The sequence below is a fragment of the Calliopsis andreniformis genome, chromosome 2 (genome assembly GCF_051401765.1).
Source record: "Calliopsis andreniformis isolate RMS-2024a chromosome 2, iyCalAndr_principal, whole genome shotgun sequence".
NCBI classification, from domain to species: Eukaryota; Metazoa; Arthropoda; class Insecta; order Hymenoptera; family Andrenidae; genus Calliopsis; species Calliopsis andreniformis.
In genome coordinates this window covers 14,846,099-14,865,532 of record NC_135063.1, presented here as the reverse complement: position 1 = coordinate 14,865,532, position 19,434 = coordinate 14,846,099, and the positions used below count along the sequence as shown (strand labels likewise).

The 19,434-nt window shown below is 37.8% G+C and overlaps 2 protein-coding genes across 3 annotated transcripts in view; one reads left to right on the top strand and one right to left on the bottom strand.

Annotated features, from left to right (window-relative positions):
- The window catches only part of LOC143185596 (uncharacterized), a 38,279-nt gene extending 29,380 nt beyond the window's left edge, over positions 1-8,899 (bottom strand). The window contains exon 1 of one of the 2 annotated variants that reach the window (XM_076388738.1): positions 8,693-8,899. In XM_076388738.1, coding sequence (XP_076244853.1) covers positions 8,693-8,757 — 65 coding nt within the window. In that variant the 5' untranslated portion in view covers positions 8,758-8,899. Of the gene's footprint in view, positions 1-7,110; positions 7,211-8,692 lie in introns of those variants that run through there. The other variant, XM_076388754.1, reaches the window with a different exon arrangement.
- LOC143187539 (uncharacterized) overlaps positions 1-19,434 on the top strand; it is a 70,324-nt gene that overhangs the window by 41,126 nt on the left and 9,764 nt on the right. The gene's annotated exons all lie outside the window — the stretch shown is intronic.

The window sequence follows — 19,434 nt, the reverse complement described above, 5'->3', positions numbered from 1 at the left end:
AAATCGATAACCTGGGTGGCTGGGATAATAGCTGATGCAGCGCGTGTAACTATACTTATATTTCTTGGGTCTAACGTGTGTGGTAAAATTCTGATTATTTTGTAATAGTTTTCAAGTGACTTCAAGTAGAAAAACTATTTAAGCTCATGAAATTGAATCTGAACCGAATTTGCATCTGAATCTGAAGAATATAAACATCTGCAAGCCAATAACAAGCTTTTAATCCTATCGCTACTTGTCAGCATAAACATCCGGTGTATATATTTGGGTTCATATCTGTTGCACGCTTCTAAATTTAGAGTGGGCGTCGAATCGATCCCCGCTGAAACAATCGGAGATAAAGGTTAACTAGCAAATGATCAATCAGTACGGTTGAGTAAATCGTTTAACGTCTGACACTCCCGATTACTTGATAATCTTGGACAAAATGAACTCCGTGGTCGGCGGCAGTGATAGTAAAATCGTGCGCCAACAGGGGGATCGTCTGTTCCAATTAATCGAGCGTTCATTCTCAGCAGAACCCGTTTCCATATTTGCAAAGGATAAAGCTGAGCGCATTTGTTTCCACCGTCTCTCCAATTTTCCAAATGGACGTCAGATATTTGAAACCTGCAGCTGCACCAGGTGGCAATGGATTTACATACGCTCACAGTGCAGTCTCTTCCGATCGTGTTGCGCTGCAACCTTGTTTAGCTTTTCAGAAGTTTACAAATTTGAACTTTGAATAGGGGAAATCAAGTTTCCCCTATTTTGGGTTTCGGTGCTTTTAGTTTGGGAAAGTCAGAATCGATTGGACCACTGAAAGCTCCGAATTCTTGCGTTGAATTAATGGAAAGTATTTGATGAAAATCTAATGTATTAATTTGTCGCGGAGGATCATGATAATATTTTATGACAGCAAGAAATAGAGTTATATGTCTCTCATGCAAATTTCTGGAGAACTGAAAAGGCTGTTAAATGATCTGGGAGTCTTTTAATATGAAGCGTTTAAGTGGCTGTTCAGTAGGTATTCAAAACAAGTAGCCAGAGACTGAGAATTTACCTCCAGGCTTTTAAATACGACTGAATAGTTTCCTTAAGAGATCTCGAAATAAAAAGGATGAGAAGGGTTTAGACTTGTGTATAATCCCCTTGAATCTTCTCAACATGAATAAAAAAACAGTAACAAAATTTATAAAATTCTGTGAGTTTGTAAATTCGAACGAAATGATTCAAGTCAATATTTCTTTCAGAGCCAGTTTATGTTCTGGGCTTTCCAGCAGTTTGGTCGGTCCAGGATCATTAATTTTCGCCTCTTCTTGAAATAAAACATACACGCAGTGTGTTACAGGGAGAAAAAAGTATGCAGAAGTAAATAATTGATATCAGTGTTACAAAATATGAAAGGATTGATAAGAGGAAACTTCATATTTCAACATTTTTGGATATCATTGTCGTAATGTATTTTTAGCCTTGAAGTAGCCTTGATAATTTCGTTTGAATTGCAAAAAGACATTCTTATGTATTTATTCCGAGTTTCGAGCCGGTAGGTGCACCATAAGTAAATTTGTATTCAGACTCAGGGGAACATTGGAATTCTTATCTTTTGCAAAAGAAAAGTTCGATGTATAAAAGATGTTTCCGACGCGTGGCGTGCTTGCACATAAAAGAGATTGAAATGGAGTTCGACATTGTTTCGAAAACGAGATAAGGTATCCTTTGAAACTCTGTTCCAAAATCAATGATCGAACAAGAGTGATATTTGGGTCATGATGGAACAGAGACTTTTAATATGAATATGTAACTATTTACCCCGTTTAGAGATGAGCATACATTTTCGAATGTAATATTAATAACATGTTCAAATATAAAATCGAAAGGAGAATGTAATCTCTAGAAAGTACTTCAAAACAGAGACTATAACAATGAACGGTAACATTGCTTTAGTTCGTATTTTATATTCATGAGCACATTAAAACTTTCAAACTGTGTTACCGCGAGACAAAAGAAGGTTAGTGTGAGTTTCATTCATACTGGCAGACAGGTCACTGCATGCTGATAAACAGTTCAGTATATTGGAACATGTTATCTATATAATGACAAGTGAAACTATTAATTGAGGTTTTTGTGACCCTTATTGGAAACGTACTAAATTTGATTTTATAATGGGGAAAAAAGGTACTTTTCAAATATTCAAATATTTAAATATTCAAAAATTCGAAAACTCAAAAATTCAAATTTTCAAATATTCAAATATTCAAATATCCAAAATTCAAATATTCAAATTTTTACATATTCATATTTCCCCATTTTTTTCAAAATTTTGAAAATTTGAATGACTAAACCTTATTAGAAAACAAATACTTAGAACGTGAAAAATTCCAACTATCAATGAAAATTGCTTTCACACTCAATTATCTATTTCCTCTGCTATCACAATAGTAAGAAATTCCAACGCACTTTTCACCCATTAATAAAAACATATTCATGTTTCTTATCGAGCATCCCATTCAAAGCTGAATCGACAGGCAATCGATAAACGAACACTCTAGGTCAGTTATCGTAAATACCTGTTTCCCTTGTTCACATGTTCGATCCTCGCAACATGGTCCTTGCATCACGAAAATTTCTACTCGATAGTCTCTTCAATTTTTCGAAGCAAACTTCAGGGTATAGAAAAAAAAATAGCTGCAAGAGGGAAAAATTGGATCGTGCCATTTGAAGCGTGTCGGATATTTATTGTCTATTTTACAGGGCACCGCCCTCTCTCACCCTTTCGGTTAGATTCGGTCGTTCATTCGAACTGACGCGAGATTGTCGATAAGCCTGTCCATGGGCATTAATCTGTATGCGCGGAGCCGAAAGTGCACAAGAGCCGAACGAGTGAACGCGCGACCCTTGCCCTTTCCAATTATTTCCACATTTGTTTCGAGCAGTCCCATTCGTACACCTTGTCGCCCCAATGCGGGCTCGAGTAATTTCCTAGGACAGTTTCAACCTCCACCAGCCGAAATTTCACTCTAGAATTCCTTATCAAGGGAACGTTGTACAATTTGGAGATGGAAATTGTTTAATTTTTTTACGAGAAAATTAAGACTGTTACTTTCATCAGTTGCTTCACGTTCATAGCGATATTTCCCCCGAATACAATGAGATGCAATTTCGCGTGACAGAGAATGATAGAGGATGAAATGTAATGCGGATGAGCGTTGACCAATTGTCAATTAATTCAATCTTGTTAGTGTCAGGCGTGACAATAATCGCATCTATTCAAAGGTCTGTCAATGAATACGCTGACGAGGTTTTATGTGGTGCGCCTCAAACTTCATTTTAGCGTACCATGTACTGAATAATTGCTCCTTTGTGCTGTTATTAAGACACCCAGTGCTGTGAACTTATAACGAAAGAAATAGAAAGTAAATGAATATTATTTTTATTTTATTACTTCACATGACGAAAATAGAAGATTTAATTTAGATTTTTACATAATATTAGCTACAATTTTTTCAATCTTGAAATTTATTCAAGGTACAGAGTTTAAAAGTTAAGATTATACTAGTGTCCAAATATTAATGGAATTTCTGCCTGTGATCACAATGCAAGCAATCATTGATAAATATAGGAACACAGGAAGAAACTCCAGTACGTGTCTGACATCAGTTTTTTACTATAAAACTATACATATACATGCAAACGAGCCTTCATTTATGTAACCTTGACGACATCTCCTCGAAGATGGTAACCTTGCCACCAGATTTTCTCGTGCTAATATCATATGCTAGCAGTGACAGCAAATAATGTCATATCCTCATATGACATCCAGCATACAGGAACGCGTTATGGCGTCGAGAAGTCAGACTCCACTGACATCACTGGTATATACAACGTTCAGTAGCGTATATTTTCCCGGGCAAGAAAAATAAATGAACGGTACTCTCGGTGCTTTTCCTTGAGCTGCAATCCCTGCAGAACGAGGTCAGATCGAAGTTCAATTCGATGTTGACATGTGTGCACTATTCTGTTTTATACTCCTGACATTCTGTCGGAAGTCTGTAGAAAAAGTTGTGACTGAAACTCATTTCGCTTCACGTTTCGATACAGTTGTAATAGTACTACATGAAGAGACTATATTTGTGGATAGAGTAGATAGGTATGAACGTATCACAAAGATACGTAGTGACAATTGTGTTCCATAGACACTAATCCAATGATGCAAGTGTAATAATTAGGTGAACAGAGTTATGACGTCGCCCTGAAATAGAACTATTGTACATAGGATTATAGTTCAGTGGCAACTGCAAATAGAGTAGAATGGAATTGGAACCTAATTAAAAGGAGACTGAAACTAAACCAGGGGTTCCCATGATCTCTAGTAGTCCTGCTACCAAATTGTCGGGGCCACTGGAAGAACAAAAAGATGAGCAGAAGAAAAAATACAGGAATAGAAAAAACAGAAAGGAGAAAGGAGGCTACAGAGGAAGCTGAAATTCAGAAAGAAACCAACGAAACCCTAAGAAAAGATTAACTTCCAATTGTTATTTTCTCTAAAAGAAAGAAGAGTCCTTTCAACTCCTCTAGTATTCCCCAGTGTTAATAATCATAACACACTATCTTCTCCAGCCTTTAGTTCTACGCTTCTCTACTGTCTCCTGAACCAATCGGTACCATCTCGGTGAATCCAAACCGTGGCGCCGCTTATCAGACGATCGTCTGAAGCGACGAAGAATAGAGGACTGACGAGAAGAACGGAAGAGAAGGAAACAGGCGCGCGGCTCTATCGTTCCACAACTGTCGGACGCGCCGAGCAGTCCAGACCCCGCGAAAAACTTGTTTATAGAATATCTGAGCAACGTTCCCAGTCACCGTTATCGCACATTCCGGCCGCTGTTTCCTCGCACGAGCGAGATCTATAATTACACGACGGGCACATCGGACACCAGTAGGATCCAATACCCAAGGCGAGGACGCGACCCTATCGTCCGTGCTCGCCTCTGAAGCATCCATGCCTACGATTTACGTACTTGGAACTATAGCTGACTATTACAGAGATAATTAGCCGATCAAGCAATGAGTGTTATCGTGCATAAATTTGGGAGATTGTGGCAGGTGAAAGCTGTGATCCTCTTGCTTAGTCTGGGTCCTTTAATTAGATCTTATCTAGTGGAGAAATTCTAAATGCTGTGATTGATAAAGAGAAATTCCCTGAATTAATTCTGTATTTGGTAAAATAATTGAAGGGGTGAGGATATACTTCAACACTATATTTGCTGTAATCTGAAGTTATTTAAAGCTACAGAGAGCCTTTCTAAATTCAGGAGTCTATCTAAAGAAAACAGTGAGGAGGACTTGAGAAGAATCCACCAAACCCTGAATTAAAGTGAAAGAATATTTTTTCAAGCCAAGAGGATTCCAAACAAACAGACTTTTCCAGATACTTACCTGATTGACTCACTTCCAAAATTCATGGAACACGTGTACCTAACAAACGACCCTGAAATTTCTTGTTTGCCAGCAGACCCATTCTGACATGGAACATGCTGTCGACGATCCGCAGCGTGCACGTAAACACGTGTTATGATCAAAAATTGATTTTCCGCTGGCTACACTGCCATACCACGTATCACACATCGGAGACATTTGCGACGCATAGAATAACGCACGCATCCACATGCGCGTCTGTTCACCTGCACACGTATAAATCGCGCGGCTGGGTGTACGCGTGTCAGCTATGGCAACCACCATATCGCGGAACAGGAATCGATATTGCCCAACAGAATTTACGGTCTCGCATTGGCCGAATCATCGATTCGTGTAATGACCTCATGTGGCACAACTTGCCCGACAAATGAGACATCGCATGACACGAGACAGTCACGCATGCCAAGCGGAAGACCAACAAGAACCGCGGATACGCCTGGCGACTCGGGAGAATATCGTGATAGCCGACAGATTCTACTAATTACGTTAAGCTGCTAATTTCCTCTGGCAAGCAGTTTGACATTGAACTTGACTAGTATAGCTAACAAATTGACAGGATTTTCTGGAGGTGTGTAAGAGGGTAGGTAAATGTTGGGTCAGATGGGTCGAGAGTCTTGTCTGAGACTGGGTCAGGTTCCTGGAAGTAGCTCGTGAATTGAGGGTGTCTGAATTTCTAGAAAATTTCAAGTTTTATATTTTGTACAATTCTAGAAGATTTTCCTTACTTTTAGTGAATTATGGATATTCCAGCAATTATGGATGATCCAGCAGGAATGTACAAGAGCACTTAAGTAAATTTTTATCAAGGTTACAGCTAATGAAATTTAATATCTCGCAGTCTGGTTTCTTATAGAAGTAGATCGTATGTATTTAAAGCGTGTACCTAATTAGACCAGATTTACTAACAAGAATTCCAGGACAGAGCAAGAATTTTAATTATCATTTATTGAGCGAATGTTTGCAAGGCATCGTATCGGAGCACGTGTTAGTTATTGCATGTATATGGAAATCGAGCGTTCAATCAATTCACATATTTACTGAGCAGTTTCATGTAACCACCGGAACAGTGCATTATTATTATGCAGGACTACCAATAATTACTGCACCAGTTAATGCTTCAAATTTTTCTGACGTTCAGTACCGTATTTTTAGTATGCAATGTGCTACATGTGCGTCATATATAAAAAGCGAGATATCAGTAATAGGTATCATAAATCTCTTGAAAAGTAATGAGAAAATATATGGAATATAAAAAAAATTGCATGTAAAAAATATGAATTAATCCGAAAGATTTTTTCGAGTTCCTTAAAGCCTATATTTTTTATTTTAGAGCGTTTAAAAATTTTTCAGAGTTTCTTTTTATAGATACTAAACACTTTTTAAAGCCCATTCTAGAGATTTTAGAGATTGTACAGAGTTTAGTTGTTTTTTACAGTCTCTTTTTATAGTTTTCAAAGAATTTAAAAGCCCTTCAAAAAATCTCTTCCAAAGGCTCAAAATTCACAATCCCAGCCAAAATTCCAAGCACACCCTCTCTTCTGAAGCCACCCCTAAATCCCTAGCATTTTCACAGAGCAAGGGGGGAACGCGTTCTCCTCTAATACTATCCGAAACAACGTATCCGCTACGTGGCTACGTCATAATGGTACTCACAATTCGCCTCTTACGTTGCCGCCACGCTAACTAGCCCTCATTCGCGAGCATGTGACCAACGCTCACGTCCGTGGTCTCGTTAGGGCACGACTTTCGTTAAGCACGATAAACGGCCAGTTGCATGTGCCCATATCCCGTGGCCGATATTCGTGTACCCCGTCGCGTTCAGAAGGTGTACGCCAGACCAGGACCCGGCGGAACGTCAGAATTCACTCTCGTTACCGAACTTTGCACCGTTCCCAGCGGCACTGAACACTATCCCGTAAGCAGTAAGATAGCCCCGGCGTTTTAGCGGCAATCCAATTTGCCACGATCGATGGGGCGGCAGCCACGTTCGTGCCGCTGCTGAACTTTCCACCCGTAACCCTCTCCAGCACGCTCGAAATCTTTTGGAAATGGATAAACTTGACGGGGGAAAACTCGGACCCGACAGACGAGTCTGCGTTGCGATTCTTCCTATGCTGAATGCGTTGAGAGAGAGAAGAGCTTGTGACGAGAACAGTCCTTGCCAAATTTTCGGATTTTTTGGGGAGGTGAGAACGTACAGGGTGATCAATTTATCTGAGAGCTTTCTAGTGAGTGTTGGCAGCACTTACAATGCTAACAGCAATTACGATGAATGCTGCCAACAGTCGGAGGGTTTCCAGATAAACTGATCACCCTGTATTCTAGTGGGCGGATGTAATGTAGTGGACTGAATTGTGGATCCTGTTGTATCAGAGACGAAATATGGGTATTTTGTTAGAAAAAATATTAATCAGTAGGAAATGATTTTGAGAGAGAAGAATAGGTACTGGAAGATAATTTACTTCGACTGAAATCGATTTTGTTGAGTAAATTTGATGATGTAAGAATTACCTATTACATATGTTGACAAGTTTAATGATGATTGTACTGGAATGTACTGTGAAATAACTCGTAATAGTAGTAATTAGCTAGGAGTCTGTTTCTTATTCTTATTTAAAATTGTATTTAGACCCTGTTTCTCGAAGAACTATAAAATACTGTTTTTTATACTTTTGATGTGGAAAATTTAATTAGTTTGCAAGGGAAATCGAGCATTTATGTTGAATATTTTTATCAGTATAATATTCAGTTATCCAGATAATTATGTATAATCCCTTTTGGGAAAAAGTACAAATTTTTTAATTATACTGATACATACATATTACTACCCAAAGGAAAGAACTTTAATATTGACTTTATGCATATTAAATATTCGTTTAACCTGGAAAACTGTAACAACAGAATATTCTATGTGATTTCATTTTCATCTGATTAATATAACTTCATTTTACAGACACATGCACTTTCTATCAATGCCCAGTATCTACGAAAAATCTGTCTACGATATTCAAAAACAGAAAAAAGTTGCACACTATAAAACGTCCTATACATTAACCCAACAGCATCTCACGGAACACACACAGGCAATATTTCAGGAGATAAGAACTTCGTCTTATCTTGAGCAGTATTCCACCAAAACAAATCTTCGAAGTACGCAATTTGCCGAGGTCTAAATCGCAAAAGCGCGGCCGATCAGAGAAGCAGAGCAGCGAAGGAACATAATACGATCACTCACGTTTCGAATCGAAGCGGGTTCGGTGGCTTTATCGATCCTGCCCGTCCTCCTGTCGCGCCACGCATCCGCCGAACTTCCACGTATCTCCTCCTCTTCCTTGGCACACTGTTTACGCTTTGGTACACTCGGAAGCTTTTAACGTGTCTCGAAAGGCCTCGATCGGGATCCGATTCGAGCACAGAACACTACCGGCTCCTCTCGCGACGAACACGTGGGCCCAGGGACGATTTCGCGACCGAGCTCGCGGCAATCGTTTGCAGTAGGATCGATAGCGGCCGAGGTGTCTCTGATTCGGCACTGGCTAACATCCTCGCGATTTATAAAGCCTCGTCCGCTCTCTGACTTCGCTCCGTGTCGTCCGGCTCGTTATTATTCCCCTGCCAGCTGGCTGATTCCCCCGCCAGAGTGGAACTAACATTCCACCCACCGTGTTACACGGCCGCTTCAAAGCGCGAGATCTGCTAGTCGCGATCCAGAGCTGCATGAGGCTCCTTTGATCCTGGAGGTCCTGAGAGGAGGGTCCCCTCTTCGACGATGATTTAGGATAGCATTGTTTGGGGAAGAAGAAGAGGCGGTTCCGTTTCTGATCCTGGAAGATAGTAAATATGCATTGAGGGAGGGGATATCTGTGGCAGGGTCTTTGGTAGTGTAGGGGACTAAGTTTAAGTCGTTTGAGAGTTCAGAATTTTTGAGTAGTAGAAATATAGGGAATAATTCTTTAGCAGGCTACTATGTAAAAAAAGAGTTTGGAATCATTTTGTAAAATTTCATAGAGAAAATAGAGTCTTCTGTGTTTAAAACAGTTTATGCAACAGTAGTCGTTTGTATTTATTTTATTACACTTTTTGATATGCAAAATGTGTTGCAATTAGTGACGTGCAAGCCTTGAAGTTTTTATCTTAAATGCTGCATAAAGAATGAGAACAGTCTTTTATTCAAGTCCTCGTCTTAAGCTGTATATGTATACAATATACAGTGTTATCTTGGATGAATAGTTATTTTGAAAGACTTCTAGTGAAGTGAAGTAATGAATGAAATATTGGAAAATGTAGTTTTATGGAATGAATGATACTTATTACATTTTTTTCAACGCATCTCCAAATTAATTTGAGAGATTCTAGAAGACCCTGATAACTCAAAGCAGTTGATAAGAAGTGCAACTGTGACGATGTAGGCATGAATAACAGAATATAGTACACACAAAATTTTCAGCAATAAAAATTATCTCCACACAGACTGCCACAATTAATCTAATCATTCTAAAATATAACTTCACAGTCGGTTTGTGTCAGTTAACCAAGCTCATGCTTTCATGAAGCCAGATTAAAATTGCATTTACATTGTTCGTTTCCTCTCTCATTTGCTTTTTTCCATAAAAAGTAAGAGCAAAATTGAATTAAAAAATTTAATTCTCAAATTTTTCAGTAATTAAAATCACGCGAAACTATACAGAAATGTAATATATTGATGTAACTTTTCTGGCTCCAAAATCGAGGTAAAAACTTTTCATGATTCAATCTCCCTTTTTTACTTTTATATGCTCAGCCAGAGATTTGAGTCTACTCTTTATGAATGGCGGCACGTTTGCCGTATCTAGATTGTTCCAGTGCAGACATTTACACGTTATAGCGGTTATCTCTTTCCTGACATAAAAGAGTTCATTGCTGCTCGTCTGTTTCCTCCCGTGCGTCATCTTGCGTGGGAAAGTTTGTTTAATAAATCTCGGCCCTAGTTATTCCAGTGTCTTCAAACTGCAAAGTGTCTTTCAGCATGATGTAATCATAGAAAATCCTATTAGTTTCCTTAAATGAAAGTACGTCTACTATTTCAAAAATAGAACAATTTAATTTTCTTCTATTGAAGGGAAAACGATTTTTTATAATATTGACAAATCATCCCATAAAAAATATGATCTCTCGTGCAAAAAAGTAATAAAACTGATGCTTACGATGTTTTAAGAGAGAATGCCATTTATTAGATAGTACGGAAGATATTAATATCGAAAGAGAATAATGCAACGATAACAAAACCTTACGACGACAATTTAAGAATACTATGGGGTCGAGAATGGCTTCTGGAAAACTAATATACGACGTATTGCTTCAAAGCTTATGGGTTCCTACGAGTAATGCAATTCTGTGGGAGGTATGCAATGGAAGAATGAAAATGATAATCTCTTGCTATTCAAAGGATGAGAAGTAGCATGATTAATTTTTATATAAAGTCCTTATATAAAATATGGAGTAATGTACATAGAAAATTATTTAAAAAAATAATAATAGAAAAGCCTGTAATAGGAGATATTTAGAAAATAATCAACTTTTGAATATTAAGTCAAATATGCAGTAACTTGAGTGAAGTGACTAAACATGTAAACCACCTGCAAAGCACGCTCATTAATCAAACACTCAACTCGAATGGCAGAGACTACTTGTCTACGATTACTTCACACGTATACACACATGCACGAACGTACCTTTGTCGGACGATGATTTATAATTTAATCTTTTACAAAGCCGCCTTTATTCACGGTTATATCGTAAGCAATACTATCGCAGTATGCAATTACATCATTAGAGTGATCCTTAGTATTTGTTTTCGCTTTCATTTTTACTGGATGGATTATGTAATGGAACACCAGCAGTGATTCGTTATCACACGTTTTTTATTATGCAATTTATTGCGTTCTCAGAGGTAATTAAGGAATCGCTAAATTTGTTATTTTATTGTCAATCATGTGACTTCATCTAGTAAAGATCTGTTACATTAGGAGCTATTTTGAATTTAAAAACAATCAGATGTAAGAATAGTCAATGGAAAGTACGAAGTAAGTTCCTTCTAGCCAAATATTTTCTTATTAAGCAAATATTTCTACTATACATAGACAATTTTATTTACACCACCCCATCTGTTTTATCAATTTCAGTTCGTATATTGATACCCATTTGCCTTGAGTTAGCCTTCAGCCCTATTTCAACATCTTCTGAGAACTAGCTAACTGAAATAATCAGAAGTCTCGTTTTAATTCAGGGTTACTCACACAGTATAAATCTTACTTTTTCTCAAATTTTTGCACACAGTTAAACTATGCAGAATGTGATAAAAGTATAGCGATAATTATGTTCCAATCAGATACATAATAGTCAGGTTGATAGGAATTTGAATAAGTGGCTGGACACGCGTTGCTCAGTCACGGTTGGCTGGAGATGCCCGACGTTTATTAATAATTCATTCATAGCTGTAAATTGAAACACGGTCGAACGACGGTTCCCTGCAAACAAATTGATCCCTCTTGTCGCGGTTGAATCAGGAAACGAAGAATCGGTAATCTTGTAATCGTACATCAAGCTGTCAGCAGTTTCACGCGCGACGCTTGTTCGACATTTATTTAAAAAACAAGATTATCCCGTGGTGATGTACTTCCAATGTCCATGCGTCCCGAAACTTCAGTTGAACGTAAAATTGATCACTGGCAGATAGTGATTACGATTTGACATGTGTTAATACTCTTGCACAATAATTAATGGATAATTTGTTATGAACATTGGTACTGTAGAATAACATTTACGTGAAAATTACAAAGATTTGAACTTGGTTAAGCATCAAATTTTAATTGAACTTAATTCAATTGTCTTCTTTTATTAATACACTTAAATTAAAGCTTCTTATCTTTTGAGGTCGCATCCTATTTTGAAAAATATATAAATAATCTACAAAGGGAATTGCCCACAATTTTATGACTTACAATTATTTGAGTTCGTAATCTACAGTTATCTTAGCGAGTGGTAAGAAATACGATATTCGGGTCATGGCAAGTTTTGTTGAGAACGTAATAAAGGAAAAGTGGGTCTTTTAATTTTTTTTACCTAATGATAGCTGTCATTCTATGGGTATGTAATATACCTTTAAGAAATACATCATTAGTATAATAATGAAAAGAATATGATGAACATTTGACATTTAAAAATTTGAATATATGAACATTTGAAAATTTGAAAATTTGAACATTTGAAAACTTGAATATTTAAGACAATAAACTATGAAATGTGATCCCCCATGACTCGTCATCGACGCAGAAATTCCCAATTTCTATTTGTCTTAAATATTTGCCTGATCACGCTTCTACATTAAAGACACATTACTGCATTGAATATAATTGAAAGAGTCACTTCTAGCTCCATCGTTTTTAAACATCAATTTTATTGTCCAATTCCAAGAAACGTGATGAATGTCACTTATTGTTACGCGGAAAAGATGCAAATTATTCATAAGCTTCAAACATTCTTTTCCTGTCTCGTGTTAAAAAATTTGTTCTTATTGGTGTAACTTTTTGATAAGCAAATGTATTATCGATCAACATGACAATCCAATTCGACTGACAGCTTTGTTAACTCCTTTGGGAATGGATGTTGGGTTATTTCGAAGAGTGCATGTTTTTTCATCTGGATAATGTCAAAACAGTTTCATCAACACGCTAGTCATGTCAGAGATTATGTTTCGATGGAGAAAAAAAATAGTAATGTGTAATGAACTTCCATCGTACATATGTTATATAAAAGAGGTGTCTGTCTTTATAACAGACTATTTTATTTCACTAGAATAATTTGATAAATTAATTATATAAATATGGGCGAAATTCGTTTGCAATCAAGGAGCTAATATAGTTGAAACATCAATTCCTATACCAAAGTTTATAACAGATATGATAGAAAACTTGCGTTACCATTGCGTTGAAACTGTAGTTGATACAAGCATATAATTTGAAACTATTTCTGCTCTTTATCGACGCAAATTTCCTGGTGAATTCATTCATATATTGTCTATTGAGATCGTCAGATACTAAAACCGACCAGCACGAGAACTTATTCTTAGAAATGTTGTAAAAATATCGCAATTGTGATTTATAGTTGTTCTTAGGTCACCATAAACAAGGTGATGACATAAGAAACATAGAAATGCAAAAACTGATTGGTACACTCCCATAATAGGGAGTAACCGATTTAAATTAGTTTCTGGAATTTTTAATTCGATGAATGACGAAAGAATAGATATTAAAATTCTAGTATAATGCAAACATCTATTTCTAAAGGTTTGCAAAAGATAGAAAATATAATTCTCTATAATTAAGTTTATCAAATAATTATTTCTGCTCCTATAATCTTCAAATATAACATGTATATGCACTTATCGGTCGATGAAACGAAGCAGAAGCTCAACTCTCGCGATTACGCGACACTGTAAGATGCAAATTTTTCGTCCTCGTCCGATGCAATCGCGAAGATTCGGTTCAAGGGTGCACCATGCAAATCCAAATCGCGGGAAGAATGAAAAAGAATGCAATGAAATAGTGACTCGATGAAACGAACCGACGCGTGCTGAACACTTTGCCAAGCGAGACTTTAAGGTGCAAGGCCAGTCTAGCCTGGTAATTGCAGTTGACATTGCATCGGCGCAATCTCACCTGGATGCACGCTGACCGACTTGAGTGTCAATTATTTCTCCTCGTGTCCGATTCAGGCAAGCATCATGTTTGCTCTTCGGAGAAGTCACACCAAAACAGTTCTGGGTTAATTATTTATACTGCATCATGATCTTCCTGTTGTCTTTTGCGCCATTAAAATAATTGTCAGTTCCGCGATTATTACGTAAGCTTCATTTGCGAAACTAGCTAAGAAATTAGAAACGTTCTCATAAGTATTCCTTTTTAAAATATTTTGCTCAGGAATTCAAGAATTCAAAAATTTAGAGATTCAAAAATTCAAATATTTTAAAATTTTTAAATTCAAAAATTCAAATATTCAAATTTTTAAATATGCACATATGGAAATCCTGTGTCTCAAAATCGTAGAAAAAATTGTTTATGGAAATTAGTAGCTTGCAAAGTGTAATAGGACTTTCAACAAATGTCTGCACCCGCATCGACCTGAAAACTCGTGGCACAAAAGCGATTCGCGGAATTTAATTAAGCTCCGTGCCTTTTTTTCAACCGCCAGCGCACTTCGTGCCTGTTCCGGCTGAAGTAGTTGTGCATTGAAGATCTTTAGAGAAATGATGAACTTGAGCTCGGCAAAACGTTGACGCTCGTGCCTTTTACAGTGATGCATTTTAATGGAAATTACTGAAACGAGATCGACGCTGCAAAGAGGTCGAAAAAGTCTCTTTCCTTGAAAGAAATTCCTTTAAAATATTAAAATTTCTTTTATGATGCCTCTAAGTACATCTATAATAAAGTGTATCTGACTTAGGATTTATCCTGCTGACATCCGCGCCTGAGCTGACTACTGCACGCTGGCAGTAAAATAAGCTTCGTAGTCAGACACTGCTGACACTTGCTGTCAGAAAGTGTACATTCTCTGCTCTCATAATATATAATTTTATTAATAATTTTTCATGCCCTCTTCTATGAAAATCCTTTTTTTTTAATAGAGTATGTACAGAAAAACTCAAAAGGTTCTACTAATAATTTCTTCGACCAGACTTACTCCCGCACGCGTCTAATTTCGTCTAGTTGTTCAATCATGACATCACATGCTTCCTTCTTCCTTCCAAGAACGGGAGTTGGTCATAATAAGGGTTTTACCAGGGTATCATTGAAACACGAGAGCCAGCGAACCAACAAATCAAGAAGGGTCTTTCGTGACGTTATTCTTCGCCGTAAAAGCAAACCATCAGATCACTATTCCAAGATCTATAGGAACAGTCCGTGTTCCACGATATGGCATCACAATAAAATTAACAGAAGCTGCATGAAGAAGCTTCCTTCCACTCAAGAGACTGCAGAAGTACGATCTCACGCTGATCAAAGATAAATAAACGCGAATCGATAGGATGAATAATCCATCCAGTTGGGAATTTCTCAATTTGTCACAAGTGTTCCTCTCACAGGTGGAACCAATGGGGGAAAAAAGACATGCATACTCGAAATTCATTAATTCGACATTCTCATTTCCTATTTTCCTGCTGGCCAGGTTAATTAATAAATTGCACGGGAGCAGGGAATATTGATTTATTATCAGTCTGTTAGCACGCTGTTAATTGCTTTTTACGAGATGCACTAATTACCGTAAATTCCAGGCCTCACCTTGCGTTCATCAGCGACAGCGAAGAATATCGCATTCCGCGTAAACAATTGCCATCGAATCGATCCCTCGATGGCCTCTTTCGATCCAGACAGTTACACGCCGCGCCATTGCAAAAAGACGCCGATACAACTTCCGTCTGTTCGTCGAGAAGTCGATTGTGAGTTACGACACTTGAGTCGATGTGGATAATTGCGTTCCTCGGCCGGAACTTCTCGCGTTAACTCCTCTTTCGAAATTCCTCGCTACCTGAAAGCTGCGGTGAAGGTGAGCTCTGTCGATACGAAGTTCATCTTTTACCAGGTATACAAATTACGCGACAGAAAGTACGTAATTAGTGTGCAAGGTAAACACAGAACCTGTTCTATACTGGGTGCCGTGTTATGTACTGATCTCTTTAAAGAAAGTGATCAGGGAAGAAAAAAGCTCCTTAAGAGGGCTAACCTAAATTTCATTGAATTAATATATCTATCTAATTTTTGCAAACTCGTATATTAGGTATTAGTATTATTATAGTCTCATACAGCGTAAATATGATGAAAATGAAAATATTAAATTTCTTTCTAGGCAAATACACAGGGGGTGGAAAATAAGTGCACGCTTTTCCAAGGAAGACTATACGTTAGCAACAGTCGCGAGACAGTAATATTTTCCCAAATATGCGGGTCATAATTACACAAGTAGAATTTATGGAGAAGTCGTGAAACTAAGAGGCCAATGTTGAGCAAAATTGCATCAACGCGAAATAGCTTACAAGCGAGTTCCGATAAAATTCACGAGAGCAGTAAAACGTGCATGTATGCCGAGGTGTAATTGGATTGTAAATTTGGGGAGATCGTGGACCACCTAAGACGTTACTAGCAGATAAGCATAAATTTGGAACAATAAAATTTTATAATAGATCACAGTCATAAAGTACCTACAGATAGTATTTAGATCACAGGTAACAATAAATGATTCAAGGTATTTATATAACAATAATTTTGCTAAAATACCAGTTTAAGGAAAGTAAACGTAGAATAACAAAGAGAGGAGGAATTGCCCAGAGAACATAATATAATAGAATTCGAAATCATGCCGAGACTATTGACTTAGGGAGTGAAGGGACGTCGAACAGCGCAAGTTAATTCACTTATAGTTCCATAACTTCGTTAATTATGTAAATTTCAATATTCTATGTATTTTGTGCGTATTCTCCAGAGTAGATACTCTGATAACATAAATAATGATAATACTTCTATCACCATAGAAAATTCTATCCCTTTGAAGATACAACAATTAATAAAGTACATATGCAGATATTGGCAAGTCGATTGCATCCAGTAATCTTTGCTCATAGAAGGATAACCTGTTCGATCCAACGAGCAGATAATTTCCATGAAATGATTCAGGTAGAAGGAAAAGAGAACAATGAGAATTGTATTCTCTCAATGCCATCGGTATCAATGCATTGATCAATGAATGACTCAAGAGTCGATCGCTTGACGCTGAATGTCGCGGGGTAGAATTTGAATCCGCGCAATCATTGAGAAGCGATGTCGTCCTTGGTGGCTAATGATGTTAACTGTGACGCGATGAATCAAGTGTAGCAGGAGCACGACTCTCGACCTTGCCTCGAGATAGCTGTTTCCCTTCTTCTCCTTTTTGCAGACGTCTCGAACCGACTCGAAACGTGGAAGGCTGTCGCGCATGGTTCAGAAACCATCTGCTCCATTTCTAATTACAATAAATCTGATTTTAATTACGCGACGGGCCAGGCGGCACAATCGAGTCGACTTCACGTCTCGAACGGAGCGAGTAAAAAGGGGAACTGTGAAATAAGAACAGTGTCACCGTAATGAACAGCAGAAAACGAAGATCTTGAAGAGAGGTCTTTAGGCAAAGTCTCTGCAGGAAAATCTTGCGTTTCCTTAATGTTCTTCTGTTGATCTTATTCCCAACGAAAGTACGCGCCAGAGACATATTACTAACTTGAATTGATTCAATTTCAGTCGCTAGTGTACAAATCAGCGGAAGAGTTGTTAGAAGAATAAAATTGTGGATTTCGTATTTTTCTATTTCTCACGGCTAATAGTTTATGCTGTTGGCGAACTCGAAAAGTTCTCGTGGTCGTAAATCACAGACATTACGTGTTCTCGATTCTTCTTCCTCTTGTCGAGTTCGCCATTAGCAGGATATTTGATACACGCCCACGTAGCTAACGGCAGGATCGTTTTCATGCCTCATTACGGAGCCATGGTACGAGGCTCTACGGTTTCCTTCATAATCGAAATCATCAGTCTTGGATGCGACGTATTGAACAAATGACGAGAAAGTACACAGTTAACTCTGTGACGAAATATGATATTACATACGCATTACTATTGAAACGACTGAAATCAGTTCCAGCAGTTACTGAAAAAATGTTCTCCAAGCTCTAACAGGACCTATGTATGTCACAGTTCTGCTGTATACTGCCACGTATCAAAGCTAAGGCTTAATAACATAATATCCTATATTTAAGGCACAACAATGCAGCACCCTATTCCACAATAGCAGCAACAGCATAATCTATGTATAAACCTCTTGGGCAGGGACAGACACAATGGGGGTCCAAAGTATCTGTCCAGATGGACGGGAGATGTAGATGTAACCATAAGCATAATCCTAATGGTTCACCGTGGTTTGCGTGCAACCATAATCCTTCTAGTGAATTACCTGTTAATACATTTACTGTGATTGTTCTTACTGAATATTAATTTCCATGAAAACAGGAGGTAGATCTAGCGATATGAAAATTTAATTAATAATTTAATTGTTTATACTTCAGATAAGTACACTATAATTGTGGAGACATGGATGTGGTCAATTGCTTCAGAATACTATTTATACATTAATGTTAATTTTGCTTTACCCTTGATACAGATAAATTGTAAAAAAATCCTCAAATTCGGGGGTGACAGAGGACAGAGGACAATCTCCTCATAACTGCCAAAGCAGTATCTCCATGGAACAATCTTACTGGAATCGATGCTCGGTATCGACTCTAACATTTTTAAGCTTGGAAAAGAGGTATCGAGGGTGGCAACGTATTAGATAACCCCCGTTTATCGACTTCCTACACGATTCTGGTGCCTTCAGGTCGAGTATCTATGCAACCATTTCCAATCTGTCCGATAAATCCGAGTCTTTCGCGTAAGTTTTGTAACGACTAGTCGCGCAAACTATCGTTAACTAAATCTCCTGAGCTGGACTTAGCTCTGCATTGCAACAGTTCTTCTTAAAAGTTCACGTACAATGAATCAAACCTTGATTCAATTCTCCCTATATACTTTAATACTTGCGCATATTTTTGAGCCTCACGTTTGCATCAATCGAGACTCAGCTATAAACTGAACCAAATGATAAAGGAAAAGGAAAATTTCAGTCACTAAGATTCAATTTGTAATCATTCGAATCCTCTCTGCGACTGTTCGAGTCGCCAATATGCAAATACTTGGAGAAAACAGATATTGTCGTATCCGATCGCTGACAAACGCATCGATCGTCGCTATAAGCAGTCCCGTTAGGAGCAGCGTTTGCCCTGAAAGAAGATTTACGTCGACATAACGCGGATCCCAATGCACGGTTACGTACCTAGGACACAGGTCCATTTTTGCGACGAGAAATGGTAAGCGTCGCGTC